The following is a 17,668-nucleotide window of genomic DNA, read 5'->3' as shown; positions in this document are numbered from 1 at the left end:
TCCGCATAGCTTGGCAGAGCTAGTTGCGACAGACAGGTCAGGCACTGCGTCTCGAGTTGAAAGAGCTAGCTAACCGTGCACAGCTAACGTCAAGAAACCGTTTCCCTCACAAGAAGGAGCACTCTCCTTTGACATAAGAAGACAAAATCTGCGATTAACCGTGTCCGCGATAAAATGAAGAGGCGGATACACTTTGGTTTTGTGCTGGTCTACTTGCTGGTCTCACATTTCTGTCCGTGCTCGTCGTTTTATCTTCCGGGTTTAGCCCCAGTGAGTTTCTGTGAAGATAACAAAGGTGGTGAAGATTGCCAGGTATGGTTAGTTAATAAAACTCACAGTTCCTCTGTAGTGTTGTAAATGTTCTGCCCAAAATGTAATTGGCATGTTATTTTGTTATACTCACTCTTGCTAGCTAGCCAGTACTCTCTTTAGGCCCCGGCTCCTCCATTGCCTGCAGCCGGAGGACTAGCATCATATTCTAGTGCTTGCTAAATGTAAATGCCCTCGTTGACAGGGGGCATATATATAAATATATATTCATTCTTACTGAGTTGTCGGGTTTTTTCACCAGCCTAGCACGATATTGTTAGCAAATTAACACTGATTCAAATAATGAAAGATGACAGATGACGCTAATAGCCATCACTGTAGTAAGCTTGACTGGCCGCCGCTCGGCTACGTGGTCCAGGTAAGTTTGGATCCACTCCTTCACCTTTGAGAGACAGATCATCAAATCTTCGGTTACAACTGAGTCATTTACTTCCTATTTATATTACATCAGTCGACACGAAACATGCACAACCTGTTAACTGCACAACTTCTGGCTGGTTGTAGCCCACAATTTGGGCTTGAAAGTCCGATTTGTTTTAATTTAGGCAGATATAGAATGACAGACAAATTATTTTTGCGTCTTTACAGACAGTGATCCAGCTGTTCGTCAATCGCTTGGATTCTGTGGAGTCAGTCCTGCCTTATGAGTATGACGTGTAAGTAACAATTAGTTTATGTCTGAAGTCAGTTGTTTAATGTCTGGATATATGTTGTCCAGCTCTAAATCATCCTTTCATTGTGTGTGACAATGTGAATTTGTTAAAGGTTCGACTTTTGCAAAGATGCAAAGGAAAAGAGGCCTTCTGAGAACCTTGGACAGGTGCTGTTTGGTGAACGAATTGAGTCTTCACCGTACAAGGTACTTGTAAATCTAAGTATGCATGGTGATTGTTCTGTTGCATATTTTAGATTCCATTTCAGCCCTCTATGTTGAATGTGCTCTATTAATGCAACACGCTTCTCATCTGCCTTTTATAGTTCAACTTCAAACAAGATGTGAAATGTCAGGCAGTATGCACAAAAACCTACAAGAAAGGCAACAAGGAGGATGCCACCAAACTGGATTTTCTTAAGATGGGAATGCAGCTGAACTACCAGCACCACTGGTTAGTAACAAATATACTGCTCTGTACTGTAATTATTCATTAGTGAGTTATTTTTAGCCTGGAGCCGTTGAGTGAAAGATAGATGGAAGTAGCAGGGAAGACTTGTTAGCAAGCAGGTGTCTTCTCAGATATTATTTATCAAGAAACTTTTTGAGGTTAACAAATTATTTTTTCAGGATCATTGACAACATGCCGGTCACATGGTGCTATGATGTGGAAGATGGTCAGAAGTACTGCAATCCGGGCTTTCCCATTGGCTGCCTCGTTACCTCAGATGGCAGATCTAAAGATGCTTGTGTTATCAATGTGAGTTTTGGTCTTCAAATTTGTTCTCTAATTCACATGTTAAGTTTGACCTAATTGGTCAGCTTCTTGTGAAGTTTAGAAGTTTTATATCCACTCAGGGTCCCTGTGGATCCTTAAAGAGTCTTAAATCGTGTTAATAATTTTTGGTCTTAATTTATAGGAGGGGTGGCATTAAATTTTGATCAGTATAAAAACAATGAGGATAGATATTAACATTTCCAATAATACCAGGGACAAACCTATATAATTATGTGTAACAAATACCTGTGAATGTGTCATCAGTTATCCAACTAGAGGAAGCAAGAGAGTCCAAACAGGAGTGTAGCACAAAAAAGACAAAGTCTAGCCCTCTCACAGAGCTATTAGAGCTTACATGTCAAAGAATATCAGACCGCACCTATACAACCATTATCATTATATGATCATTATGCATATATTCATTATTCCTCTTAAGACCTGAAGGCAAGGCAGGCGTGTCTGGACATGTAAAAATAACACCTAGATGCAAGCTCATTGGAGCAGGAGTTGAAGTTTGTTTACCCAGGAAATCTCCCAATTCAGCAAAACTCAGGCATTTTTTATTTCAGCTGTCATGCTCTTAGATATTTCCACTTACTTGTAAGATTAATTTGACTGGAAAGGCCTCATTCTTCTGAACAAATCGAGGTATAGCACTCCATGGTAGGGATGCAGTGATGAACTAATTTCACTATTAACCGCTCTTTAAAAGTCACAGTTCTGTAACCGTAAAAGCTCAGCTACACCGAGTGTTTCTGTTCTCACTCTCAAAAAAAGGGACATTATGGTTCATTATTTTTCCAGAACAACAGTTGTACTGTGAAGAAAATTATAACGACAGTTGTGTAAAAAAAAAAAAAAAGTCCATAGGCGCAACCAACAGACTGCGGGCGGAGCCAAAACAAACCTGGTTTACCAGCTTGAAATGCTGTGCTGCAACAAGTTCAGGTACGCAAAGTTAGACAAGCTGTCTCGAGAGCAACTCCTTTATTTGTGTTTGAGGGGGCCTACATTAACTAAAGCAGATGAGAAGTGTCCTGGCAGTGGCTGAGGGACCCAACACTGTAGCGTTGTATTCACTAAAAGACCTTAAATTGTCAGTGTGGGAGTATTTTGGATACATAAAGAATGGCCAAAGGGTTGATCAATAGGACAGATCCCCAATGTTAAAACTTACCAAAGAGAAGTCACTGCTAAAGGATTCAACACCTCGAACTTAATGCAACTTTGAGATCACCATCCAGCTATGCATGCTCTAAGTGAAGGTGATACACTAAGTAATAACTAAGTTAGCAAACATTACTTTAATGAGACATTGAGTTGGTAGGGAAGTAAATATAAACGTGTCACTCACAATCAGCAGAAGAGAAGCAGTGGGCTTCAGTGTGACCATTCACATCCTGTTGCATTCTCCTATCTGTGCTGAGCAAACACTGGTATGGTAGGTAAATATGCTCGGTGTAAAAGACTAACTTAACATTAGGATCTTGTAGACTTCCAGCATTGTACCATGGGATCTAATTAATTGCATTCAGTGATTAATAACACCTGCATAAAAATGTATTTCTTTTGTTTTTACTAAAACTGCAAAAAAAAAAAGAACAATAATAGAATAATAGGAATTTCTCAGGCCACATTTAAAGTAGATTCATTAGTAAAATAAATTATTAAAAATGAATTAAAAATAAGCATGGATGACAGTTCATAATAAAAACACTTCAGTTTATTACCTAACTTAGTAATAGTTTTCCATCGGGGATCAATAAAGTACATTTTAATCTTATATTAATAATAATAATAGTAAAAAATACTATATTTTAAATATTAGAAATCAACTAAAGTCATTACTGCAATGTCCAATAAAAGTTAATCTTGGCATGGATTATTTATTTTCATTTTTCTTATTTACTTTTAACTTAAGACTACCTCTGGTACTGTTGAAGTTCAACCCACTGTTGCAGAATCCTGCAACAGTGGGTTGAACTTCAACAGTGGGTTGAACAAATGCTCATGTGATTTTACCCAGCTGTAGTTTTGTGAAGTAAATTAATGCATAATAATCATGAAACTGTGATTTTTTCCTCCCAGACTATAATCATACCATCACAGTCTATAATCGTAGCATCTCTACTTCATGGTTTGATAGAAATGTGATTGACAAAACAGCTGTTCTAACCATAAACAATTGTGATTCTATGCGCTATTATGTAACTATAAAATATTCTGTGAAGATTTCAAGGGGGAAAAATACAAGTAGGCCTATGTAAAGAGGGATGTGACTGTTTGCACCCTTCCACTGTTTCAGCAGATATGTTCATATTGAGCAGAAGCCATCTCTTATGTTATATTCATCATACCAACCATAACGACCTCTGGTGAGAACATTTGTATTACCTCGGGCTATAGTTAGGCTTGTATAGTTGTGTGGGGCAAGGCCTACATTGTCATCATCTTTTCAAATTAGCTGAACATCTTTTGGAAATAATTTCAAATTCACTATCACCCCTATTCGTTGTTTGAGTCAAAAGTTTGATTGTGGAGGTGTAAACGGTGTAAACCATAAAGCCTAAATGCAGCTCTAGTGGTAGCTACATCACTTGGAGGTTGTGTAGCCTCATTGAAATTGTGTTTCTTCAGATATTTAGGCAGATGAAAAAGAAATCAAATAACATAGACATAAACAACCAACTATCGGTATTGGCAGATATAGGCCTGTTTTCTTTTTTAAATATATAGGCCTATACCGTCAACAATCAGTTTCTGTATTAGCCAAGTATGTTCAAGTCGGCAGCAGTGCATTCCTAATTAACTTATGAAATGCAACAACATTGTATACTGTATTATAGTTTAACTTTTTTTCAGTGGAAATGGTATTATTTTTTTCTTTTTATAGGTATTAAAAAGGTCTTAAAAGTCATAAAATTGGAAGTTGAGAATTTTTAGTTTGATAATGGTAATATTTTTTGCTTATTTTAGTGAATATTTATAGAATTTATAGGATTCTTGTTCGGTTTTTTTAATACATAGTATAATTTACAGTTAGTAGCTAATTTACTGTCATTTGAGTAAATATAAAGTAAACTCAAACAGTATTTGATCGTTAAAAATATGGCTATCAGAATTGATGGGCCCAGGCCATACAAATACACAACAGTACAATTAACATAAGTAGGATAAAGGTGAAGCTGTTTTTTTGCATTCAATAATTACAGTATAGACAATGCTCAACAACATACAGATGTGTGTTTACAAATCTTTTTGTACCTGGTATTGAATACGGTTTCTTTTTTCAGTCTGAGTTCAACAAGAAGAATACATTTTACGTCTTCAACCATGTAGACATCAAGATCACTTACCATAGTGGTGCATCAGAAGGATGGAGAGGAGCTCGGCTGGTCGCAGCCACTCTGGAGCCGAAGAGGTAAATGTCGGTTGGTAGTAGATAGTTATGATGATGATAGTTATGATTTTGACTTAGGCCTAATCTCCCTCAACATGTTTCAGTAGAATGACAACTCCCCATTCAAACTATCACCATAATTATGAATAATTGACCTGAAGGATTTTGTGTGTTTTGTGCATAACAGTATCAAACATGCGGACGAGAAAAGCCCAAATTGTGAAGGAGGTAACCCAATGGAGGTCCCTGGGGAGTTTGATAGTGATGTGTCTGTAGTTTACAGCTACTCGGTCACATTTGAGGTAGGCCTCCAAACTATATGAAAAATTGTATTTAACTAATATAAAATCATTTCTATGTTACTGTGAGATATAATATACTAATTGTGATTTTTTTTTTGCAATAATTTTGCTTCCTTTAACAGGAAAACAATGCTATCAAGTGGGCGTCCAGATGGGACTACATCCTGGTCTCCATGCCTCACACCAACATCCAGTGGTTTAGGTATGAGGACATTTTTCACATTGTGAGGCATAAAAATAATGAAACACTCTGGCTCTTGATGCTTGTTAGTTGATCTGAGGGTTTGGTTTTTTTTTGTGTTTTTCTAGCATCATGAACTCCTTGGTCATTGTTCTGTTCCTGTCTGGCATGGTTGCCATGATCATGCTGAGAACTCTGCACAAGGACATTGCCAGATACAACCAGGTGGACCAGGTAAAGGCGTTTTTTTAGCTCAATCGGAGCTCATCCAGATGTATATATACAATTCACTGCATACACATGCACACTAGTGAAGATTTCCTGAAGATGCAGTGCAGGAATATACCAGAAATAGATAACACTCTTATGGGCACAGTTTCAATCTACTTAGTTGTGTCATTTGTGTACTGGAGAGCACCATGTTGTCACAATCCAAATGAGCTATTCAAAGTAGCCGGTGCCATTTCTCTGTCGTTAGGTAAAGGTGTCATATTTCCAGCAATAAAACAGTAAAAACCAACAGCTTCCCAGGGAACTTTGAAAGCAGCCTTATTTTTATCTAGATAACCATATATTATTTGGATTATATTGATGCATTAAATCTGCAATGTGAAATGTCACCCAGCACACTGGGTGTAAAGTACCCAGAGTTATAAATGTTTTGTTACATTTCACAGGCAGACTTGATAAAGCTTCCATCGACCAAGGAAAAATCCTCTCTACCCTATGTAAGCTTATTGAAAGCCATTTTAAGCAAAACCTATTATGGTAATTCAATCAGGGGTTTGGGTGTGTGATTGCAGGAAACAGGCACATTAGAGAAGAATGTAAAATGTGGTGTGGATATTTTTTTAATTTGCCAGTTTAAAAAAAAAAACGGCTTATACTTATGAATTGACTGTAGAGTTTTTCACACCAAATTTTACAACTCTTGGTAAAAGTGTTTTCATTCTTCACTTTATTTTGCTTTGCTAGTAGGTGTCAGACTTCGAGGTAGTATTTACTGCGTGGTGGTTGGTTAACCTTTTACTTTTATCATTTGCAAACGTGACCTACTTCCTTGATTGTGACTGCTACTGTATTTGCTGTCTGGCTCCCTCCACAGGAGGACGCTCAGGAGGAGTCGGGGTGGAAGCAAGTGCACGGAGATGTGTTCCGTCCCCCCAGGAAAGGCATGTTGCTGTCCGTGTTCCTCGGACAGGGCACCCAGATCTTCATCATGACCTTCATCACACTCTGTAAGGATTGTTTTGCTTCATGCTCTAATATGTGATATCACTATTAGTTACACATAGTGAATTAGAGTTTCATTCTTACAAACTGCTGTCAGTGTTACACTGAGTGGCTGCCATGTTGCTGTTAACCAAAATAGTGATTATGAAAAGATTAAAATAATTAAATGAATTAACATAAAACAAATTATTTGAAAGTTCCAAGATAAAGCTTAGCTTAGCTGGTTATCTTCCCCAACATACCTTGTTTAATTCCTATAGCAGTTTTTTTTCATTATGGTAATGTACATCCCTATAGCTGGCAAGGCAGTAGAACAGTTTATGTCAAAGTATTTCCACAAAGTTAACAACAAGGTTGAGGGTTCATCTGTTGGAGCCTCCAAATTATAGCAAACTACATTATTAATCAAGAAGACACATTTAAAGGCATTTACATTTTCAAGCCAGTTTAGATTTTTGAATTTTAGGTTTGGCGGTCTGAAGTTATTTGACAGCAGTGCTACCCCAGCTGAATGGAGTCGCATTAAAAGCAGCCTCTGTGTTGATATTTCAGCACTCCACGAGCAGTAGCGCTGGCATGTCTGAATGAGTGCACTGATGATGACTGTTTTTCTACCGTAGTCCTGGCCTGTCTGGGCTTCTTGTCACCGGCCAACAGAGGAGCTCTCATGACGTGTGCTGTGGTCCTCTGGGTTCTCCTGGGCACCCCTGCTGGCTACGTGTCTGCTCGCCTTTACAAAAGTAAGAGTCCTGTGACAACTTTATAGGAAAGTTCATTATAGTCTTAAGAGTCGACACAGACAGTGTCATCTTTCTTATCATGATATTTTCATCCATCTGTGTTTGTGTTTTCAGCTTTTGGAGGTGAAAAGTGGAAGTCAAACGTCCTGCTGACAGCACTCCTGTGCCCAGGGTACGTTCACTGACCATGTTTGCTTAAGTTTGTTTGATCTGTGTCATTTTCAAACTTCATTTCTACCCTGGAGTACTAGAATGACATGTTAATGCCCTTTCTTTTGCCTGTCAAACTGCTGTTAACGCTCTCATTTGTTTTATCTTTCTCTGTCATTGTCCTTTATCCACCACTCTTCCCTAGGATTGTGTTTGCAGACTTCTTCCTGATGAACCTGATCCTTTGGGTGGAGGGTTCGTCAGCAGCAATCCCCTTTGGTACCCTAGTGGCCATTTTGGCCCTGTGGTTTGGAATCTCTGTGCCCCTCACCTTCATTGGTGCCTACTTTGGATTCAAGAAACCTGTAAGTGCAGCCTCCACTAGTTTAAGAATTTGTCTTACTTGAAATGAATTGATTGCAGATGTGTTTGTGTGTGCATGCGCGCATGTGAATTTGTAATCATTTAATCGCTTTTTCTGCTCCTATATAGGCAATTGAGCAACCAGTGCGAACAAACCAGATCCCTCGTCAGATTCCTGAGCAGTCATTCTTTACCAAGCCTATCCCTGGTATAGTAATGGGTGGAATCCTGCCCTTTGGCTGCATCTTCATCCAGCTTTTCTTCATCCTGAACAGCATTTGGTAAGAAGAAAGGAATGCTGTCTTTCTTGATTGGCTAGCTGGTTTAGTTTTGAATAACCTGTGGCCTTTACAGCAAGGAGGAGTTGTGATCTAAGCCACATGTCTAACATGGAGTGCTTGTGTCTTAGGTCTCATCAGATGTACTACATGTTTGGGTTCCTATTCCTGGTTTTCATTATTCTACTCATCACCTGCTCTGAGGCCACCATTCTGCTCTGCTACTTCCACCTATGTGCCGAGGTACCTGAATGTTCTGAGAATTTTGTCTCATGTATCAAACTTTTTTTCATAACAATGAATTACTTTCACTTAAAAATGAATCCACTGTTAATAACACATACTATATTTTTATAATACCAATGTACTTGTCTAAACAAAGAGCTATGGTTAATGTCCTAAATATTGTGCAGTCACAGGACTGTAGAGACTACATGTGAAGCTGTTATTATTTTTGTGTTGGTTAAAACTGTATCAACATCAATTAAGCTTATTTATTTCTGTATTTTCCCATCTGGTTCAGAATTCAGTTCATATATCCTCATTACTGGATCCTAACATTTCATTTGTAATGTGTCCAGGACTATCACTGGTGGTGGCGTTCCTTCCTGACCAGCGGCTTCACAGCAGTCTATCTGTTTATCTATGCTGTGCATTACTTCTTCTCAAAGCTGCAAATAATTGGAGCAGCCAGCACCTTCCTCTACTTTGGATACACTATGATCATGGTCCTCATCTTCTTCCTCTTCACAGGTGAGGCCTTTTGTTATGTGACATGTGAGCTCTTTAGCATCCACAGGGATTTCTCACTTGTCTTGGCATATTTTGATAATGCACTGACATCATATCGTAAGTGCTTATTTTTATTGGTGAGATCATGAAAATTACAAATGATCATTAATATATATTATATCCAAGGACAGAACTCCCCATGCACAGCCAGTATTTTCAGACAGGTGTTGGTCGGTGCCAGGAACATATAAGGTGAAAATCAAAATTAACCACTGCACACTGTACATGTGGTTGTTAAATATATTATATCCAATCACATTTTTTATGACCAGTGAAAAGGCTTCAATAGGTTATTGTACATCAGAGGGGTGTGTAGTTTGTAGTCATAGTCATTGTTTGCTCAGTATTTGTGACATGACACCTAACATGAATTCAGTTGTCTGTAGATTCAGGATCTCCGTCCTGTTCATACATCTTGTGAAATGAAACACCAGGAAGTAGTTCTTAGAAATTGCGCAAGATTTGTTTGCTTGTCATATAGTTAAAGCCAAGCCTTGGCCATTTGCTATACTGGCAGTAACGAAGCACTGTGTCAAATGAAGTTAAAGAGCATTTATTTGCAAGGGTCCCATTTGAACTGTCATGTTTTAGTCTGTTTGAAGTTTAATGGAAATCAGAGAGACTATGGGAAATGAGACTAGAACGTTCAAAGTCCCTCTTGGTCAGATCTAGTTTTGCAGACTTATTTGGGTCAATTTTACTGTCTGTGGTTTGCTGTCTGACAAGCCACAGCCTAGTTTTATCAGGGAGTTCCTTTTTTTGTTCTTTTGTTCTGTCGATCAAAAGACACAGACACCACATTCACTCGTTGCCATGGATGATAATAAGCCCATATGCACTCCTGCATTCCTGACCATTGCTATTAAGGCGATTTCTCTGTGCTTGCACTTAAAATCTAGCCGTGTGACTAAGGGTGTACAGGTCTACCACACGCGTCATTACAGGGCTGAACATAAGATCCTTGTTGTTTTTTTCTATAGGTTAAGAGAGACAAAGATTGACACATGTTGACATGGTAACAGCACTCCCTGGCCCTGACCTGCTCTATTGCACACCCACTCAGATGAGACTAGGGATATATGCAGAAAGAGGATAAAGTACAGAACTAGATAACAAGCAAATACACGCCTAGTCTTTATGCCGCCCAGAAATATGGGGCTCACCATGATGTCAGTTGATGACATACTTTCTGCTGTTACACTGTCATTAGGCCAGATAAAAGTTAGCCTGTAGCCTTGCTTGTCACTGCAGCACTTTTTGACACTATCTTAAGACAGAGCTGTAAGTAGCAAGGGGACGAGATGTCAAAAGATTATCACCAAGAAATAATCCAAGGATTCAAGGAAAAGATTATCAGATTCCCTCCTTGCTTCCAGTTTTGAACTAAATAATCCTAATCTCTCTCATTTCCCATTTTTAAAGTCTTTATATTCTTGTCTTACTTATTCACCTCATCCCCAACTTTGATCTCAACTTAATTCGGGATTGGGCTGCTTGGCCCCCATTGAGCAGTCAGATAGGACTTTTATACCCAGATGAATTGATCCAGGATTTTGACCAATCTGGCTTCTCAACATTAGGGGGTCTCGGGGAAAATATACTTTCTCCTTGACAAAATGAAGCGCTGCTGCTGGTGTTTGTGCGGTCTTGTGGAGATTGCAGCCGCAACACTGTCAAAAGTCAAGCTTAGTGGATAAAGTTTGGTTGTGCAGCAACAGCAAGCTGACTGCACCAATTGGCACTTGACAGTTTTTTTTTGTGTGTGTGTCTGTGCTCCTGAAATACATTACTTTCAGGACTTTGTGGACTTTTTAGTTTTAAAATGTCTCGTTGCTCCATTTTGAACTGAGCTGCACGAATTAAGAAACAGATTTTAAACGCAGCTAGTCCCACCTAGGTGTTTGTCAAGTCATTCCTTTAACCTGTCTTTTCTTCTCAGGTACAATTGGCTTCTTTGCCTGCTTCTGGTTTGTAAATAAGATCTACAGTGTGGTCAAGGTGGACTAGAGGACTGAGGGAAAGACTGACTCCTTGCTGTCACAGTACTGACCTCCTCAGTGCTGGTTGTGTGAGAAAGTGATTTGAACGGTCCTGAACTGAAACCATCACTTATCATAGAAAAGACCTGAAGAGCAGAGCCCGTCCTCGTTTGTGCTTTAAACCTATGTTGCTATATTTTTCTTTTTTTTTTTTTTTTTTTAAATATATGTATAATTTTGTGTTCACTGTTGACCAGTAATATTTTTGAGTGGGACCTTGAACATCATCGTGGGTTCCTGTGATCTAGTTGTCATCGTGAACCATTTGTTTTGGTGGGTTTAACAAGAAAATCTGAAATGTTTTTATTTTAATTTTCTAAAGAAAGTAAAATGTTGTCTATTTTGCTTTTCTATTCCCTTATGGCAAAAGGTTTTGTTTTTCATTACCTGTATTGTAATGATGAAAAAAAATGTGTGTGTACATATATTGTATAGAGAGTGAGCGAGCGAGAGAATGCTACTTAAAGATTGTCACCATTATGAAACCTTCTGTAGGAGTTTTTTTTTTCTTTCTTTTTTAGGTAAAGATGGGGCTATAAATCCTCAAATATCAGCCTGTATTGTAGTTCATAAATGATATAAAACACTGACATTGCTCTGATACATGTCCCTTCTCTTGTATTTAATGGCTACATTTAAGTTTGAATTAAATCAAAGGGTATCCTTGGTTAAAAAGCACATCTGTATCATAGATGAATATGCTACAGCTACAGTATGTTGCACATTAAGGATGATCTCTCAGTGACATGCCTGATTTTTTTCGGCCACAGGAGATTCTCACCTAGTTAATCATAACGCAGTCCATGAATTTACTGATGAAGTACATATGCACCGTTGAGATGCACCCTTTTAGATGTTAATAAGCGGTTTGCTGAATTGTAACTACATAAAACACTGCTGTCTTTTGCTTCAAAGCAGTGTGGCGTCATCACCCGAGGTGATAACATTTTTACAAATAAATGCAATTAATTCCAAAATGAAGGCCACATGTTTTTTCTTGGAGCCACTGGAACGCATACTGAAACAATACTTTTAACCATATTGTTCCTTACTTTTGTCTCAACATAATACAATAAGATTCAGTTTTCTGTTCATACCTATAGGTTTTCATGGCTGAAACCATAACATAAAGCAGGATGAGTATGTAAGGAAACAGTGTTGTTGACCTAATGCAGATAAATGCAGGGCACACGTCTTATTCTCCCTCCTCAGTCAGAAGTATTCACACCTGCATATTGTATATAACAATCACAACCCAAATGTTTGTATTTTAACGGCGATTACAGTTTGATGAGGGCAGGGATGACAAGCAGGAATACTTTTTAAACATTTTCAGTTTAGTGCTCATGAATTTCTCCCCAGAGAAGCTCTTCTTTTTTGTCCTGGCTATGAAAATGTAGAACTTTATAACTGCAAAACCTTCAAGAAAATCAGGCTTTTGTTTGATTATTATTTCATTTCTGCCGAGCATGACTTTTTTAGCTGAAAATTCAAAAACTAAAACAGTCCAGCTGATTTAGATGTCATTTATGAAGTTATTGGTTGATGGGGACAAGGAAGAACTCTGACACTCACATGCTTTCCTGTAGTCGACTTAGTCCCGAGCATTTGTTTGGTATGAAAAACTCGTTAAATTTAACAGAAAATTTGACACTTTTACACACAATAAATATAATTAACTTTTATTAAACAACATACATTTTTGATGTTGGATAATGAAACCAGAAATAATACAAAAGCACAATAGAAATCACAAAAATATGTAGTTTTAAAGCACTTGAAAACATAGTTTTCTCTCATTTGATGATAAATTGTATTACATACTGAACCGTACCCCTTTGTCCTTTACAGAGCAACACCGACAAACTTATTATACAAGTTTGATTGTCAATTATAATACTGTAGCATGGATTTCTCACAAGTGACCAGCTGAATAAACCAAGGCTCAAGTCCACACCAGTTTGGTCAGGTGCGATCAGTTGTGAGTGGTTTCTCAGAAAACTTATATCACAGTCAACAATAATAATAATAATAATAATTATAATAATAAACCAGGAGCACTCTGGCTCATTCTCCCAAACATTTTCTTCTATCTCCTAAAAGGTTATAAAAACTTGACAAATAGGGACTTCACACACTTAGATAATGCTCACAATGATGTGACGCACCTATGATATCCTTTGGCAACACTTCATTCACCCCATCAACTCGGTTGATTGCCTTTCTCTAAGATGAGTCATGGCAAGCACATGATACTTGCATAAACACCCACCCTCTACTTGGCTTCAAGCAGACAAAGTTTCCATTGAAAATACTGTATCAGGAGGTATCTTTACAAACCTACATGTGTTCAGTGGAATATAAGAAATTTGTTACATAAGATCTTGCGGCATGAAGCCAACATTGAATAACTGGTGCTAGTCCGCTAGAGTTATCTTTTCTTTTTCATTTTTTTTTTTATCACAACCTGCTCTCTATGGACAGTATTTTTCAACAGAAATACTGTACTTTCTCAAAGAAAGACTGAATTTACAAAGGCAGCAAATACTGAATCCAAATATACAGTAGCACACTGAAATAAGAGGCAACAAATTCCACCTCTGTTAAGCTTGAGTTAAAGGAAACAAAGAGGCTAAGACAAACTTCAATGTGTGACCATCCCATCAAGGAAAGGGATGTCACCAACCCTTTGTGTATTCTGTACAGACAGGCACAATATCACTATACTATCCATTTATTTAAAAGGCGCTTTGAGACTAAGAATAGTTACTATGACAGTGACACATAGACATGGTAATTTTCACTTGCTCAACAAGATTTTGTCCAAAAATGGGCACTACAAATTCTTCCACAAACATACCCTGAGTTCATTAGTTGCAGGCAAAGCTTGCTCGCACTAACACAATGACAGTAGATCCTGTACACTCAGACAGGATCACACAGAATACAACACACAGAAAGTTTAAAGGAGATCAAGGTATTGTGCAGATACTGCAGATCAATACCTTATCAGAGACATCTATGGCCCATAATTAGAGCAAAGTAGTCAGAACACCAATATCTTTAATCCAGCATAACAAATTCTATCTTAACACAGCAATCCTACACTGAAAATAAGTGGCATTTATGATAGACCTGCAGGCAAATATGTAAAATACAAATTAAATGTAGTTTCTGGTTTTACTTCAGTTTTTCTTTTTAAAATTGAGATTGATTTAAATGCCCATTTTATGTAACAGTGGCTAGTACAATAATTGCATACATCTAAAACAGTACAGATGGTTTGTAGAGACAAAATACAACAGCTGCACACATTCGGACTTATCTGGCCCATGTGGTAACTCTTAAAACTGCATTTACATATAAAACCCATTTACATACAAAATTTGATAAAGTGAAATCAAAGTAATATTCATTGTTTAGGATTTCTTTCACACAGTCAGTTCTACTTTACATTCATAATGCAACAATGGATGGACCATGTCATTTTTCAAAGAGATATATTCAATGTCAAGTTAATCATTTAATCAAGCTTATGACAAAATAGAAAAAGATCATTATGTAGATGATCAAGTAGGTAATACAGCTATTCCTAATGCCAGCAACATCAGAATGAATAACCCTGTTGTCAAAAAGGCATACTGTATGAGAAGCTCTTGAAGTAAGAGCAAATACCATTAAACTATCCAGTGAATCCTCAAGGCAGTTTCAGTTTATGTGCTTTGCTTGCTGTGGACTGTGAGCTCCCTCTCAGAGCTGACGCTGGTCGATGTGGTCTCTTTACGGCTGTCCCTTGACTTCCTCTCAAAAGTGGGAGAGGAGGATGTGGTGCACTCTTCCCACGTCCGCAGGGGGAAGACTCGAGCAGCCAGGCTGGGCAGGTGAGGATGAGCACCGGAGCGTCCCTCAGTAGTGGTGAAGCAGCTCTCCACAGCGGAGCTCTGGCTGGGACGGTTCTGTTTGCAGAACAGACCACAAAGCAGAGCAAGGAATTCCTTTCTCACACTACGGTGCATATATCCGTAAATGTAGGGGTGTAGACAACACTGCAGAAAGAAGAGCACAAGGGCAAGAGAGGACAACCAGGGGGGTACAGCTGCTCTGGCGCTCATAGATATAGTATTTAGTATGCTGTAAGGCCCCATGCTGAGGATATATGAGGCCATGATCACAAAAACTACACGTGCTGCCTTGCAGTGGTAGTGGAAACGTCGATGCCTAACTCGAACAGGGTACCCCCTGGCCGAGTAGGGGCCATCGGGTGAACTTGCCTGCTGGAGCTGGAGCTGGGGCTGTCGCTGTGGGCTGCCAGGTGCCTGGAAGTCCTGTGGGCAGGGCTGGGAGTAGGCTTGTGTCTGTATGGGGTGCACAAGTGCATTCTGCCTCCGAGCTGCTCTGAACACCATCCAATAACATACGAGCATGACAAACACTGGCAGCCAGAAAGAAAAGGTGGACACCACCGCAGAGTAGGACAGGCTAGAGGACCATACCACTGAGCACACCTTGTGATGGTGGTCAAAGTCAATGGCCCCCCAGCCATAGAGGGGAGGTGTGCTCTGAAGGAAGCTGAGCACCCAGGTGCAGATGATTAGGTTGGTGCCCAGGTGAGGGGTCATGCGGGTGGGATAGGACAGAGGGTGGATGATGGCCAGGTAGCGGTCCACAGAAACGACTATAATGGTATTGACACCAGCAAATGCAAAAAGGTGCATGAGCACCACCAAAGCCTGGCATAGTCGGGCATCTAGAGGCCACACACCTGGCACAGTGGCTGCGATGGCAAAGGGCATGACTAATATGGTCTGGAGTAGATCTGCCAAGAGGAGGTTGAGAACAAAGCGGTTGGCCACATGAAGAAGCTGAGGCTTTCTCTGGAACACCAGGAGAACTACCACATTTCCAAACAAGGACACACACACGATCAGAGATATGAGCACGATCTTTACCACGCTGTTAGCAGTGGAGGACCAGACTGAGTCCTGACTGGAGCCAGTGAGGCCAGACTCCCAGGGAACATCACTGAAATTTCTGCCCATACCTTGCACCTGAGAGCTCGGCATTGTTCGTCCGAAACCAGTGCCAGTGAGTGCATGTGTGACCTCACATCCAGCAGTGTTGACATGAAGTCAGTTTAATCTCATCTTGATCAACGGTAGCTATGACAGGAGAGAAAACAAGCTCAGATGTTGTTGCTTTTCAGGATGACAGAACAATAAGATATGGGTGCTCCTTATTCAGTGAATCTCATGTGCAAAATTCAACATGCATCTAACATTATTTTTAAATGCAAACATGCATATCATCCATAACATGTGAAAACAGTCCAGCAGACTCATCCACGAGGAACCTGCAAAGCTGGAGATTATCAACACTGATTCGCTGATGATCATCGTGATCTGTGATTAATCCCTGAACGTTTCACCCACCGAACAGGCCTTATTCTTCTTGCAGCCCACATCTGCAGAATGAAAAAAAAAAAAAAAAAAGAATTTGTCTGGCGACCATAAATGCCACCGTGCAAGCCGTCAGCATCGACTGTGAACGTCCAGACAGTGGCAAATATTGCGGACTGCTAATCTGTAAATGATGTATTATACCTTAAAATGACCAGTGATGCGATGTCTAGCCTGAGGATGCTCTCTCTCTCTCCTGCGCTCGGTTTTTCATCGTTTTGCTCCCATCAGCTCCAGTCAATGGCAGCGAGCTTTCACGGCTCAGCTAACATACGCTGCGTGTCTTCGCCCAGCGGGGGTCTCTCATCCAGACGAGCGTATCTCTCCTTTGCTGCTCTTTTTCGGATTTCATGGCAGATCAGACATTTATTATTTTATCAGCTCTGATTCCCCTCAACAGTCTTAGGCTACTTACGGTCGGGTCTTGTCTCCGAGGTGTCAGAAAAAACCAAGGACACCTGCGCTGAAATCTCCCCCCGCAGGAGGTTGTCACCGACCCCCTCCCATACCGTTATCCTCTTTTGTTGTGAATGTGCAAGTGCTTTTCACGATCCTGTCTGACACTTTTTTTTACAAGGTAGAATCATAAGATACAGACGTTATCCCCATGTCTTTATTGTGTCAATCTGTCATTTTCTTTTATGAATATTGTGGAAAAAAGGGGAAAAAAAACCACAGTCCATTACATTTATGTAGCCAAATGTTTGCTCCTTTCAGCAACCATATTCCTGCTTATATCATTGCAGAAAACAGTTAATAATAAATATCATTAATTGTGTCCTTTATTTTCTCCCAATAAAAGGCTTGATTTTCCATTTACTCATAGCCTATCTCAGCCAGTCTCCTTAGTAACAACAAGTGATTCAATCAGATGGCTGTTTATGTGGTCCTCGAATAAATGGGTGGCTCTCAGGGCAGAGAACAAATTAGGACTCAAGCCAACCTCCATTGCAGGCATCTCTGCAGAATACTAC

The 17,668-nt window shown here is 39.5% G+C and overlaps 2 protein-coding genes across 3 annotated transcripts; one reads left to right on the top strand and one right to left on the bottom strand.

The window, feature by feature from the left end:
- Positions 1–12,219, top strand: tm9sf5 (transmembrane 9 superfamily protein member 5). 2 transcript variants are annotated; one of them, XM_067599622.1, is made up of 18 exons: positions 1–312; positions 919–986; positions 1,096–1,189; positions 1,309–1,436; positions 1,613–1,742; positions 5,054–5,181; positions 5,348–5,462; positions 5,585–5,664; positions 5,772–5,877; positions 6,321–6,371; positions 6,749–6,881; positions 7,497–7,616; positions 7,731–7,788; positions 7,972–8,131; positions 8,259–8,410; positions 8,539–8,650; positions 8,989–9,160; positions 11,139–12,219. In XM_067599622.1, the coding sequence occupies exons 1-18, from the start codon at positions 175–177 to the stop codon at positions 11,204–11,206; spliced, it is 2,013 nt and encodes a 670-aa protein (XP_067455723.1). In that variant the 5' UTR covers positions 1–174; the 3' UTR covers positions 11,207–12,219. The 2 variants fall into 2 exon arrangements, with proteins under 2 accessions (XP_067455723.1, XP_067455724.1); XM_067599623.1 differs by lacking the exon at positions 6,321–6,371 and having other exon boundaries at positions 2–312.
- A 685-nt stretch (positions 12,220–12,904) lies between these two features.
- On the bottom strand, positions 12,905–17,163 carry gpr101 (G protein-coupled receptor 101). Its single transcript, XM_067599621.1, has 2 exons — positions 16,839–17,163; positions 12,905–16,699 (listed from the first exon to the last, which is right to left on the bottom strand). Exon 2 carries the CDS (start codon positions 16,299–16,301, stop codon positions 14,952–14,954), a length of 1,350 nt encoding a protein of 449 aa, XP_067455722.1. The 5' UTR covers positions 16,302–16,699; positions 16,839–17,163; the 3' UTR covers positions 12,905–14,951.
- Between the last annotated feature and the right edge of the window lie 505 nt (positions 17,164–17,668).

The sequence above is a fragment of the Thunnus thynnus genome, chromosome 9 (assembly GCF_963924715.1).
Source record: "Thunnus thynnus chromosome 9, fThuThy2.1, whole genome shotgun sequence".
Taxonomy (NCBI): domain Eukaryota; kingdom Metazoa; phylum Chordata; class Actinopteri; order Scombriformes; family Scombridae; genus Thunnus; species Thunnus thynnus.
The sequence above is the reverse complement of the archived record's forward strand: the minus strand, read 5'-3'. Positions and strand labels throughout refer to the sequence as shown.